The sequence below is a fragment of the Chinchilla lanigera genome, unplaced genomic scaffold (assembly GCF_000276665.1).
Source record: "Chinchilla lanigera isolate Chin_1 unplaced genomic scaffold, ChiLan1.0 scaffold00016, whole genome shotgun sequence".
NCBI lineage: Eukaryota > Metazoa > Chordata > Mammalia > Rodentia > Chinchillidae > Chinchilla > Chinchilla lanigera.
This window is the reverse complement of record NW_004955417.1, coordinates 16,785,966-16,800,189: the sequence shown is the minus strand read 5'-3', so window position 1 is coordinate 16,800,189 and position 14,224 is coordinate 16,785,966. Positions and strand designations below refer to the sequence as shown.

General features: G+C 36.0%; 1 protein-coding gene across 2 annotated transcripts in view; it reads right to left on the bottom strand.

The window, feature by feature from the left end:
* Positions 1 to 14,224, bottom strand: part of Pkhd1l1 (polycystic kidney and hepatic disease 1 (autosomal recessive)-like 1) — a 146,385-nt gene that overhangs the window by 122,869 nt on the left and 9,292 nt on the right. For both annotated transcript variants that reach the window (XM_013512746.1, XM_005381882.2), the window contains exons 3-10: positions 11,721 to 11,865; positions 10,658 to 10,766; positions 9,492 to 9,549; positions 8,369 to 8,462; positions 5,526 to 5,579; positions 4,702 to 4,775; positions 3,544 to 3,586; positions 18 to 88 (exon numbers count right to left, since the gene is read on the bottom strand). In XM_013512746.1, the coding sequence (XP_013368200.1) occupies positions 18 to 88; positions 3,544 to 3,586; positions 4,702 to 4,775; positions 5,526 to 5,579; positions 8,369 to 8,462; positions 9,492 to 9,549; positions 10,658 to 10,766; positions 11,721 to 11,865 (648 nt within the window). The remainder of the gene's footprint in view (positions 1 to 17; positions 89 to 3,543; positions 3,587 to 4,701; positions 4,776 to 5,525; positions 5,580 to 8,368; positions 8,463 to 9,491; positions 9,550 to 10,657; positions 10,767 to 11,720; positions 11,866 to 14,224) is intronic.

Here is a 14,224-nt window from a genome sequence, read left to right as displayed (position 1 = left end):
AGAGAAATGCCACATACCTGCATACGTTTGAAACATTGAAATTTTATTGAGAGAAGAAACAAAATATGCCATTTTCTGTGGTAAACTCCTGTTGCAAAAAAAAAAAAAAAAACTCTCATTTAAATTCCTGACTCAAAAAATAATCTTCATTTTAGGAATTTTGTAAAATAGTAATAATAGAAATCATGCCGTAGCTTACAAAGGAGCACAACTTAATAGAGTTGTTTTTAAGATATTATATGGCCAAAAACAAAGCAGACTAACACAGTAGGATAGTCTTACATGTAGCTGAACTCTTCTGCTGACTGCCCCACTGTCTCTTCTCTTAGAACCTCTGTAGGTCTTAGGAGAATCTAGCTAAGAGCTTTGAATTTATTATGACATTTTGCTCCTACATCAACCATATGAGGTAGGCAAATATTTAAAAACTTACATAGCTTACTCAAGATCATGAAGACAGAAGTGATAGAAATGGAATTGGAACCCAGGCACTTTGAGTTCAAAGCCCTGGTTCCTGACCTGTATGCCACACAACCCTCCCTGCCCACTACTACACTATGTAATAGTATGGATAGATGACAGCAAATTAACAACAATCCACCAGGTTTATCTTATCCTTAATAAACACAGAGACATAATATTTGTGCATATTTTTTGATTGTGTATACTTCCACTTCCACTACCTGGAAGTTAGAAAAGAATCCTAGAAATTAAATGTTCTTCCCTTAATTTACATTCATAACTTGAAAAGTTAAGACATGTTTAATAATAAGAAAGTCAAATAAGAATTTTAAGGCTCAAAACCCCTTTAGGATAATTTTACAAATTGAACTAGAGTCTGAAAGGATTACATAAATCTTGTGGCTGAGACAAACAATGTCCTAAAACCTATCCCAGGTGTTATAACATTCCTGCGTAAGACTAAAAAATCATTTGAATTATTCTATGCTAAATTAGTTAAGATGCTCATACTGGATCATATATTTTTATGTTATAAGACTTTAAGTTGATTCCAAAATATGTGAAACTATGCTGTCTTCAACAACATTGTTTCCGACCAGATTCTACATCTCAAAAATAACTTCTTCTTAAATTATTAGGAAAATTGCCTCCTGAAATAAAATTTGAATGTAATTTATTCTGGATGACAGTGAGGTGATTTTCACTAATTCATTGATAATGACTAGGCTCTCTCAATTAAGGCAGTCTCATCTAAACCTTATCAGTTTGGAACAGCTGTCATTTGAACTTGGGAAAAGAGCAGACAGAAGGTTGGCTATTAAAAGAGATACAGAATGTGTGGCTCACTGGTCTGTAATTGGTTCATTTGATATCCAAGAACGCCCCTGAAATTGGGGAAAATACAAATTGTGTAATTTCTAAAGTGATTTAACTGTTTTAAATACCATGTAACCTTAAAACTGTTTTTAAGTAGTAAATATAATATTTTTAACAATTATCTTAAATTCCTGAGAATATTTTGCATAAAAGCAATTTCCTCCATTATGAGACATTAATACTGAAGGTTAGCCATTGGCTAACCTTTCCTCTTTTAGAGGAAAAAGGAACTAAATCAAGAGCTCAGTATCAACAACTTAATGCAGTAGAATTGCCTACCTTATCTGTGAATTTGATAGTGTTTTAACAGGGAACATTTGTGGCACATTGATTTATGGACACAGTGTACACTCCACTTTTACACACTCAACCTTGATCACTCTGTCCACCTATTTTAGGATGGTTATTTTTCTGAGCTAGATATGAAGGATTTTGCAATTAATCCATACAGACTCAGATCTAAGAATTTATTTTTTTTCACCTTAGAAGAATGAGACTAAGAGCATAAACGAATCAAACTATCAATAGTAATCAAACTGAAATCGTTTCAGAATTCAATTAAAACTTAATAGTTATTGCTGCTAACATGGTTTCCTAATATTTTTGGTATAATTCTACTGCTGGATCTTAACAAATTATATGTAAGTACTATTGTCCTTGCAGAAAACAGCTGTTAAATCATAGTGCTCTAAGTCATTTGTCCCATATAAATACAAAGGTGTATCCTAGCACCACCTATTGGCGTCCATTCTAATTTGCTCTTGAATGACACTATTCTTCATGGTTTCCATCTAGTCTATATTGGTGTATAAGAGCATGTCCAGGTCAGACATCACTTCATCACAAACTTTTTTCTTCTAGATGTCTAGCGTTGGATGCTCTCTACATACAATGCCTGTGACTTTTGGATCACCTGGAATTGCAGTTCCATCCAGAGAGGGACCAAATCTGACCTTCTCTTGCAGTCTGTAAATACTTCCCAGGAAAACAAAACACTTTGATCCTACCATTGCCATTCTTTTCAAATTTCTAATCATTAAATCTCTTTGACTTAAAAAAGAAAGGAAATCAACAGACCTATCCTATTGTTGACCTATTATAGCCACGTTATACAATATTATATGCTAAATGTAATTTATTTCACTTTCTGAGGACTAACTCATTTTCTCAATGAAAGACACGATGACACTTAGGACAGAATAATTCATTTAGGTTTGGCATATCATCATCTTGACCACTAATGCCATTAACATCTCTAGTTACCGTGACACTCAGGAAATGCCCTGACATTTGCAAAAGCTCCCAAGAGTGTAGGAATCCTGTATGGTTAAAAAGTAAGTCCTGGATCGAGACCATAAGTAGAAATGCAACATGGTGCTTGTAGCTGGAACCTCCCATCAACCATTGGGGAGCACGAGAATGAAACACTCAGTTCCTGGCATTAGACTACAGAATTCACTTATTTTCACTACTTCTACTGGCTGAATATCTTGAGGCAAATTACTTAATATTTTTCTCATTTTGCCAGTGGCTATCATGGGGTGGATGGTAGCATTCAATTTATAGTTTCTTTGAAGGAATGAAGTAGATAACGTATGTAAAGTCCTCAGCAAAGTAGCTGCCACTAAATATTCGCCGTTATCATCTATAACCTGAGATTCGTAGCATGTGTTGAGATTTGCATATTCTGCTAGTTCCTTGACCACACGAAAATCTTGCTAAAAGCAGGGTATCTGGAAATGAGTTCTAGTTTTATTAAAAGTTATAAATATATGTTATGAATATTTTGGTGCTGAGCTATGTAACTGACAGCCTTAATATAAAAGAAAATATCAGGCAATATTAGTCATGAGGCTCTACCTATTTTTACAGTAGTTCAAGTCAAAATTTAGTTAGTTTAGCTGTCAAAAGAATTATAATTAAATCAGAAGAGCCATAAGATGTAAAATAACACATTTCAACATCATAGTTAGAGACTTTTTTATTTTCTATTTTAGTCAGTGCTAGATTCCCAACAATTGAAAGAGCATGTATGAGACACAAATGACAAGTAAAAGGAAGTTACTGACTCTTTCGATGCTAATTTTGGGGAGGAAAATGATGAATTCTTTAATCCCTGAATCTATAGCATGAAGTTAATATACATTTTGCTTTATTTACCCAGTTGAATCAATTATGAAAATTATTCTTCACCAAATGACTTACCTTCCATAATCACTGTCTAAGATGAAGCTGACATTGTGATGACCTGGAATTAATTAAAACACACAATCAATTAAATTGCCAACCACAGGAGAATAACAACTATATATTATAAAGATGATTTTAAAGCAAAAAAGACAAAATAAAAACTGTGTTTATAAATTACCTTTTAATCCTAAGAGAAATGAAAACTGAACTATATTTTTTCTTTTTCTTTTTTTTTTTGTTTTTTATTTTATGACAAGGCAACAAATAAACGGGGAGTAGGGTGAAGTGCAAATTATTCCCCAAATTACCTATTTCACCGTCTCAAACATATTTTAATATATATGCTAATTGGGTTCATTTTTACAACTAGTTTCTCTTAGTTCTTTGAAAGGAAAGTTTTGTGCTATTATCTGTTTGCTTCTTTTTTGTAGGAAAGAATCTTTTTGTCTTTGTCCTGAATTATCTTTTAAAAGTACCTACAGAATAAAAACACACCTAAGGTGTCTTGGGGTTATAACTAGGAAAATCTGACACTGTAATTAGGAATAAAGACTAAAAACAGATTCATAACCATGCCCTGAAATCTCTTTCCTTACTGTACAGCTGTAGTTGTTCGGAGCCCCTGGTGGGGATGGCGGGACCAGGGTGAACCCGCCCCTCACCTGACAGACGAGGAAAGGGCACAGTCAAGAGCGATGGCACAGACAGAGCGAAACGCTCTGACAAGGCCATCAGGAGAAGAAAAGCAAGCTCTGGGAATGAAAAACGGAGGTCAAAGGAGATTTTCCTGAGGACAGACATTTTATCTGCAATTTTCAGGACAGGATGTTTACAAAGGGCGTGAGACAGAAAGAAGGGAAACTCATTCAAGAATCAAAAGGTCTGTATGTCTGTAACATGCGCAGCAAAGGGGGAATGCAAACCAGCACGAAATGAAGGCAACAGTTAATTAGCCGTGGTGTCCTCTGAGGGGAAAGAAGAAACGTGAAGTAGTTTACTTTATATGTGAATCTTAGAAAAAATTACATTCATATGCATTTACGTGAAGCAAAAAGAAGCCAAGAAAGAAAAGAAAATTTTTTTAAAAAAGACAAGAGAGGTTGAGAAAAACACAGAATAGGGAAGTAGAGTCAGGCATCCAAGACAATTATGAAGAGAGATGCTAGCACTTACCGATATAAGTTCCAGTCACCTTACAAATCATGGAACCCATGTCTCCATTTGTGTGATCTAGTTTCAGACCATACCTAACAAGTATATGTGTTAATGTCAAAGTATATACTTTCAAATTTTAGAATACTGCTTTTTTCTTTTAAAACATCTCATTTCAGAATATGTATTAGGATAGAAACTATACCTACAACAAAAGTTTCTATAAAAAAGAGTATTTCCAAGATGTCATTGAAGATATTTAAATAAAATTTCACATAACAACAAAGTATTTTGTAAATAACTTTGAGACCTCCATTAATATTTCTTTTAAAGAGTTCAAAATACTATCCATGAAACAATGATTTGGTAAAGATAGTTCTCAAAGCACTTTTTTTTCTCATAATAGCTTAAAGAGTGGTTCATATGATACTATATTGGAGACAGAGTAGGATATAAGGAATATATTATAAAGCTAATTTAAAAGTAAAAAAAATAAAGGCAGTGTACTCATACAATGCCTATTAATCATCAAAGAAATGAAAACTGAACTATCTTTAAAAAGTACCTGCAATGTAAAAATTATACATAAGGTATTTTGAGGTTATAACTAGAAAATCTGACAAAATATAATTAGAAATATCATAACAATATAAATGAATGATAATTTACCTTATAAATACAAATTATACTGTATTATAAAGCATTTAATTTAATTATACTGTATTATAAAGCATTTCAATTATACTGTATTATAAAGCATTTAATATGCAGCATTGCTAGCAGTTATTTAAATTTAGTATGTTCATATCTGCTACTTATTTTTATAAAGAAAATTGATTACTTACAGATCATCAGACTGTGGTTTGAGAAGCTCACAGGGCATTCCTCCAACGTAAACTCTGCATAAACATTTTATTTAGGAAATATTGTCATGTTTAATAAATTGTTTCAAAATGCCCTCCTCCTAAGAAGTTCAATGGCCACTTTAAATGTTTTCTCTCTCAATTACTTATTTGTCACTCGTTCCTTCAACAAAAGTCTACTAAACATCTTACTGGGGGGGACTAATAAACATGATTATCATAACATTTGGTGTGTTAGAAAGTGCTAAATACACAGGAAAACATAGACAATGGACTTATCCATTTACAATTCAGTCAATTTGAATACAAACGATATTGTAGTAAGATTCAGATTATAGGAATTGAATGGGGAAATTCTCAAGGCTATCATGAGGAAGAAGGCATGTACCTGCATCTGGGAGCTAGAGGGGAGCAAAGAAGAGGGTGAGGGAGGAGAGAAGCGAAATGGTGGGATGAGGAGGCAGTGAAAATGTCTTCCTTCACATTTCCTCACCTGTGGAGGTTCTCAGGGCTGTCATACTCAGGCTAACAGGACTCGATGGTATTGGAGGCTCATGGGTAACTGACATTATATTGTTTGCAACGTCAGAATAAGCCACCCAGCTTCTGGGATAGCAAATGCCAGACTCAAAATAAGGTCCCACACCTACCTGCACTATAAAAAATGAGGACTTCTGTTTGAAAGAAATGCTGAACTTTAAAAGTACTTTTACATGCAAGTCCTTCCATTTGATCATCACATGAGGTTAGGAAAACAAATAAATTGAATTACTGAACCCATTGTAGAGATCTTGGATTCATATTCTCCTTGTAAACTCTTGCTTTTTTCAACTGAGTAGTAAGTTTAGCAGCTAACCCTTATAGGCTCTTATTATATTTAATCCTTGCATCCATCCTATGACTTGTTAACTATTATCATTCCCTTTTATAAGTGAGGAAACTGAGGCAGGAAGGTTAAGTTATTTGCCCAAGCCTGCAGCCAGTGAGGGGTAGAGTTCCTACTCTACTAGGTAGTGTATAGCGCATAGACACAATTGCTTATTCCCATGGAGGTATAGGAGAGCATATCTGAGAATACTGCCCTATTTGACCTTAATGACATTTTTTTTTAATGTCACCTAACTTTTAGATCAAAAGTGTCCTAGTAGACACCAGATCCTCTATCATTAGCCAGTGTTCTATAATTTGCACCAGGGTTGAATTTGGAGTGTTGGCCGAAAAGAAAAATCCGAGCAGCAGGTCTCCTGGCTTCCTGCCCAGGACACAGCCCTTGGCTCTCAACTCTCTGCTAAGAAACCAGCACAGCAAAACGACTGAGGAAGCCCAGTGTCACACTGAGCACGGTGTGAGTGACACCAGTGAGCGTCTAAAAACATCTCATTCTCCCACTAGTGGGTGAGTGAAAATTCTTCCTGTACTTATATAAAAGATTCCAAGATTTTCAGAGTATAAGAGATGGATAAGCTGATCTCGCTGAGGCCCCTTTTGGATGAGCTTTTATGATTTGATGAGATAAATTTCATTGATTCCAGGGTATGAAACAGAAGTAAATTCTAGCTACTGTGCGAACAATCTGCTTTGGAAACATCCATCAATATGGAAAAAGATAACGGAAAAAAAACCACCTAAGAATTAGAGTATAAACTGTTTATAACACTCAACTATATTGAAATAGATAAAATCTTCACTTACACTAAACTGTCTATATAAAATGTTAAGTATTTTTTTAGTAGTCCTTCTATTACATATAAGGGATCAATATGAACATTCCCAGGTGCATACCAATGTGATTTAATTGGAAGTTCCACCTCATAAAATGTCAGCTAACTCACCTTTGTTTCATTTCATAAAACCTTTTAAATCACTTATTTCATAAAGTTATATACATATGCATGCATATATGTACGTATATAATGCCTTTAGCATTTAACAAATCCTATAATTGCTGTCTGAATTGTTTAATTTATCCATTCATCTGTTTCATACATGTATTTAATAAACATGAAACATTTCCAAAGCTATGATACTGTGTCCATACTTCTGTGGGAAATGAACAGAACTTTCAGTTTTCTGAGCAGGGCTGAGAGAACCCCATCATGCTACAGGGGAATGCTCCAGGGACAGTATTAGTGTCCAGCACAAACTGTGAACTATAGCTTTTATTTATTTATTTATTTTGTTTTTTTCCGGTACCGGGAATCAAACTCACGACGTTGCGCTTGCAAGGCAGGCGCTGTACCGCTGAGCTAAATCCCCAGCCCCGAACTATAGCTTTTAGATGTTAGTAAGCTAGCCAGTATTAGCATGTGGTGGACAGCTGCTGAATAGAGGAACCTTGCTTCAAACCCTGGCCTGCCAATGATGGTTTTCAGTTGTGCACCCTCCCAGAATGCAATACAAAAAGTGCCAAACTGTCAGGAGGCTTGGATCGATTCCTCACCTTGACTAAGCTATGTGACTTCCATGTCTCAGGTATTTCTAAATAGAGGCAGTTGGAGTAAGTAATAAAGTCCTCCATAGTAAAGTTCTATGACTATAACTCAGTTACTATTAGACTTGCATTCCTGGAATTTCTTTTAATAAAATCCATCACAGAAAAAGAAGTAATTACATCAGACAAAAACAAAACAAAAATGAAGACACATTGACAACTGTGTCATGTCCATGAATCAACCAATAGTCTATTTTTCTTCCTATAATATGGCTGATCAAACACTGGTTCATTCCATCATATCATAGTAGGTTTAATATCACTGGACCAATTATTTATAGAATATCATATTTCATCTATGAGTCAGAAGAATGGAGTTTCAAATAAAAGTTACCTCAAAATCCTAACATTTTTTCCATTTGAGCTTAGTGCAGTGTTGCTTCCATAGACATCGGTGAAAATTCTGCCTTGGATTGTTATTAGTGTGCCTAAGGACAAAACCAAACCACAAAAAGGTTCTATGTAAGAATATCTATCCAGGTATTTAATTCCAAAACACTGGAGTTTTTCCCAATAATACCAGCATCCAGATACTTATATCTATTGTTCATCACAGTTTAGCACTGGTCTGAAAGTTCTAATAAATACAGTGAAACATCAGTGAGTACCTATAAGACATTGTAGATTAAATAGTTATAACACGGAAGAAAGGATAAATTATTTAAAAGGTCAAAAAGTGATTTATTTAGAAAGAAAAAAAATGTCTATTTATACAAATAAACAAATCCTAGGTGAAACAAAAATTAAATGTAAAAAGTAAAACCAGAAAGAGCCCTAAATTGAGGTGAAAATTTATATAATTTTTACATAAGGAGGTTAGCAGAATTTTCCACAACATAAAAAATGATGAAAGAGAAAACAAAGATTAAGATCTATAAATTTGATGATAAAAATAAGAAAAATCACTAATAAACTTTCAAAGAAAATTACAAATTAGCAAATGTTTCTACACATGATGTATAAATTGTAAATTTCTTCCAAATGAAAGGAATCTTCAAATTTAACATGAAGAAAACATGAGGAGATAAGCCAAGGAGATAAATAAGCAGTTTATAAAAGAAAAATGCAAATGTTCAATAAATCTAAAATAAATGTGACACATATCAAATAATTAAAATATCGAACCTAGGGTATGTTTCATATGAATACCTGAAAACAATTAGCACCTACATTTCCCTAGTTGAAATTCTCACAGATTTTTGTTGGGGTTATGAACTGGTATAATCATATCTGTCAGAATGAACACTGGAAGGTAAATTCCTAACCAGAGAAAAATTAAATACATTAAAGTAGATTCAGATACAATGCTTGAAAATAGTTGTTAAAAACATTGTAAATATTTTCATAATAAGAAAAGTGTAATTTATACTTTTTTGGTATTAATACTTTTACATATTAACATATAAATTAATTAATGATCACAATATTGAGAGCATTTCAGTTGTCATAGAACAGACCTGGAGTTCCAGATAAAGGTGTGATGCTTCTTATTACTGGTGTTCTGAAACGCTTTGCCTGTAAAACAATGTCAATAACGAATCTTATTTATGTTTTAATTCTGATTTTATGGAACAGGTTTGTTTTCTACGTTATTTTTATTTCAACAACATTCCTCATATTACTGTGAAGATGTAAGTTTTATACATAAGAAATAATATATAAAACATTTCTTACTATTCAGTATCTATCTTCTTATCCCCTAAAAATTCTGTTTCATTTCAAAATATTGTTAGCCTGCAAATTTAAAAGTCAAGCATCCTCTTATTAACAGTATAAGCCAAATCACAGTAATAAAAAATTTTTTAGAAATTTCATGCAATAAAATTAAAGAAATCCTACTTTTGGTTAAACCCCAGAAGAAAGAAAATAATAAAGCATGTTTGAGAAGCATAGTACAAAAACATGCATTTGTACAAATGCCTCCACTTACAGCAGTGGATTTTTGAGTGGCTCCTATGCTACATGCAGGCTCTGAGATTAGAAATTGTATAGAAAGGAAGAGTAGTTATGTTTTTACTAAAAATGAAGTGGTGAATCCTATGAAAACAGGAAAAGAAAGAACTGAACTAAGAGCAGAAATTGAGGACGAAAAGAGCATGAGCAGGCTGGGGATTTAGCTCAGCGGCACAGGGCCTGCCTGGCAAGCGTGAAGTCATGAGTTCGATTCTCAGTACCAAAAAAAAAAAAAGAGCATGAGCTCGACAATAGTTTGGAAGTATAAACATTTCACTCATTCATAAAATTCATTTGAAGGAGGGAAGAAGAAAGCAGAAAGAAATGAGACTCAATTACTATGTCATAGTGGAGAAATTACTCCTGGCTACATACTATTACATTTTTAATATGAAAAGAGATAAAAGTCTGTAAAATTAAAAAATAAAAACCTAGCTCTGTTAAAAAAAAAAGAAAAAAAAAAACAAGCTGGGCATGGTGGTGCATACCTGTAATCCCAGCAGTTGAGAGGCTGAGGCAGCAGGATCACTGGGAGTTCGAGACCAGCCTGGGCTACAAAGTGAGCTCAAGGCCAGCCTGAACTATATAGTGAGACCTTGTCTCAAAAAGACCAAAAAAAAAAAAAAAACCAAGCTGAATTATAGGCAAATTAAAGGGAAGACCCACATACATTGAAACTGCAAGCCCAGCTGTTGATCTGACCCTTGCAGGTGTTGTTTTCTGCAATGGGAATGCCATCCACACTGACTCGAATGGCGTAGGAATCCTCTGGCATAGCCCTGGAAGGCAAATGAAGAACATCTGATGAATGCAAAAACTTTTACTTCGTGTATTAATGAAAATGCTATCCCAGACCACATCATTTTTAAAAATAAAGTTCCCTAAACTTCTAATGGGTGTGCAGTTAAATTTCATTTTCTAGTATGAAAGAAGAGGTCTGTCCTGGGCCAACCTGTATTGCAAATCTAACAACACATGCACAGGCAAAGGCCTTCCCTGACTCTGCAGATTCGTGTTTACTCAAAAAGGACAACAAATGCAATAACAGCAAACAATAACTGTCATTTCAAGTAGTAACGTCACCTTGGTACATTTAGTTATTCCATGCTACTTTAAAAATCACGTGACTCAAGCTTCCCCATTCAATAAGCTTTTCTGCTGATAAATAGCCAGCAAGGCTAACGCAGATGAAAGGCTTTGGGGTATGAGCTGCCTGTTTCTAAGGTTAATATTGAAAGTCACAACTGAAAACAATTGAAAATGTTTCCTAAATTGCTAATAAAATGCATCAATTTGGGCTGACAGCAAAGAACTTGCAGTGTCACTAAGCGAAACAATCATCTTTAATCTGTATAACAATGTGAAGACCTTGAACAAAATTAATCAAACTGGACAGGAAAGCATACTTTTGGTATTTTGAGGGAGATCATTACAATTTAATAGTAGCCATTTATCTCCCCAAAGAGCTCAATAATAATAATAATAGTGCTAATAGCATGAGAAAAATATAGAATATACTTTTATCATGCCAATATGTGAAAAAAAAGCATTACAAGTGAATATAGTAAAAGTCTAAGATAGTCTAAAGATCATGCAATTAAAAATAATAACTAAGAACGAGAAAAAAATATTACTTGTGACAGGAATAATAATAAAACTATTAAAATATCAACATGTATAACTGATTTCTGGCATGATAAACCTGGTATGATTAAACATACTTTAAAACGGACCTAGTATAGCATGTAATTTGAGTTGAATGACTCGAATCTTTTTCTACATCACAAGTAATTGACCGGAAAGAAGAAACTAATTGTACACTGTTTCCCAGCTCGGCGTTATCAGCTCCGTAGTTAAACTGGTTTGCTTGAGAAAAACCTGGAAAAGTAAGAAAACTTAATTATTATTGATAGAATTCTATTTTCAAAGATTTAACAATTATAACTCATTATTAAATCGTTCAGTACATAAACAATAATGAATCATAAGCAGCACACTTCATATCTCCCCCTGTGATTATAATCTGCTCTGGAAGCATAAGAATTAGTTTTTTAATTCAATTCATTCATAAAAGTGTTACATCAGAATATATACTGTATGTGGTATACGTGATAAGGAAAACTCTTACTTTTTAAAAAGGTTGAAGAACTAGAAAGAATAAAGGAGATGAACACTTTTCATAAAGATAGGGTTTACACCTCAAATTCATACAAAGCAGAGTCTTCAAGGAGATAATTTATTTAGGCAATAATCCTTTAGGGATAAAGGCAGAGAAAAGGTGGGACTAGGTGTGGTAGTAGCGCATGTCTCTAATCTCAGCACTCTGTGAGGCTGAGACAGAAGGATTGCAGGTTGGAACACAGCCTAGGCAGCTCAGGCATTTAGTGAGAGCCTGTTTCAAAATAAAAAAGGGTGGGGGGTGCTGCTCAATGCGAAGGTCCTAGGTTCGATCTCCAGCAATGCAAGAAACAGACAAGAACAAGAGTGACAGTGCAAGAAAGCAAGAGAGGAAGAGGCAGAGAGAGGAGGAAAGAGAAAGGAAGCAAAAATGGGGAGGGAGAAAGGAGAGAGAGAGAGAGAAGTGGACACCACTAAGAATGCCTAGGGCTCAATTTTTCTGGGAATTATTAAGGAAAGTACAGAAAGCCTCTCCAAGCCAGAGAATCAGTGGTAAGGTAGGAAATAACTTTTCCTGCAATTTTGAGTTCCAATGTCTTCAGTCATTGTATCAGAGAAGACCTTGCACTGTTGACAAAGACATGTTGTGATGGGGGCTGGGGATTTAGCTCAGCGGCACAGTGCCTGCCTGGCAAACGCTATGTCGTGAGTTCGATTCCCTGTACCAGAAAAAAAAAAAAAAAAGGCACGTTGTGAGAATTCAAGAAAGCAGCATAGGGTGAATCAAAGTGCCCAGGGAACCATTTGCCACAGCCGTGGCCAGAATTAGGGATAAGAGAAGGAAGTGAGTCTGAGCGCAAAAGGTACCTGAGAGTCCACCACTTAGAACACACACACCTGCCTATGCCTACGTTGTAAGCAGGGTCCATCGCTAGGCCTTCAGGGCGGTGGTCAACTGACAGCTCTGCTAAAGAGGTAGTGCAAGAGGGCCAGTGTGACGAGCTCTGGGCCGCACTGCTGTAACTAGACCTGAATCTGTAATTCATATTCATCGTGCCCCTTCTGTCTCGTCCAATGTCGATTTCCCTTATCCAGAGCCAGCACTACAGCTAATGGGGTGACGCTGGCCCTTGTCTCGGCGAGATCTGAACCCGTGATTGCCTTGCCCTTGTCGGCTTGTGGTTGCGGCAACTGTCCGTTTGTAGTTGTCACTGAGCGTGGAAGCCAAGCAGTACCCCACAAATAAAAACATGACTCTTTCAGGACAAGCAGAACTGATTCTCTCTTGTGGGATACTGAATATGCTTGCTGAGTTCAAATTAAGGAGGTAGCAGCAGTTTTTCAGTTCAGTGTACAGTGCATATTATGACCTCTGGGGGAAGCATTTTCTACCTGGAAACTCAGACCGTAAATCCAGCATAGCCTAGAAATGAAACATGGCACAAACTCTGTCAGGATCCCTGGGGGTGACGGTGAAAAGGAGCAACCCTTTATTTCCAGTGCCAGGCACCATTTTGGGGGAACAACAGAAAATGTCTGCACAGCTCAGGGCACCAGCCACAAGATGGAGGGCAGTGGGTTGCACTGAAGGATGTTGCTCCAAGGTGGCATCTCAGCTATGTTTTGAGAGGGCCTCTTCCATCATCCTGGTGGGCCAGACGTTTCAGAGTGTCACAGGTCTCATGGTCATGTCTCCATTAGCACAACTTTTTTGACTACAAAATGATTTTCTTGTTCTGAGACAATGCTTTGTGAAATCCCCTGGCAACAAATCAGGCTCTGCAAGCTCTCAGGGCATGGTGCTTGCAGAGGCACTGCGAAAAGAAAAGGCAAAGGCCGTATTCGGAGGAGCAGTCAGTTCCAGTAACAAGGAATCTCTGCTCTTGCTGTGAGAGAAGGGGAGTGATGTAGTCAACTTGTCACTGAATATCTGGTGGACCTCCTGGGAGTGGTGCCCCGGAGAGCTCAGGGTTGGGCTCTGCTACTGTCAGGCCGGATGGTCAGCACCAGCAGCAGGCAGTGTAGCTTTGGGGAAGGTGAGTACATGCTATTGGCCCATTCACAGGCTCCTCCTTGCATCACAGCACTGATCTGGCCAAGGAGAGGGCACCTGGGTGTG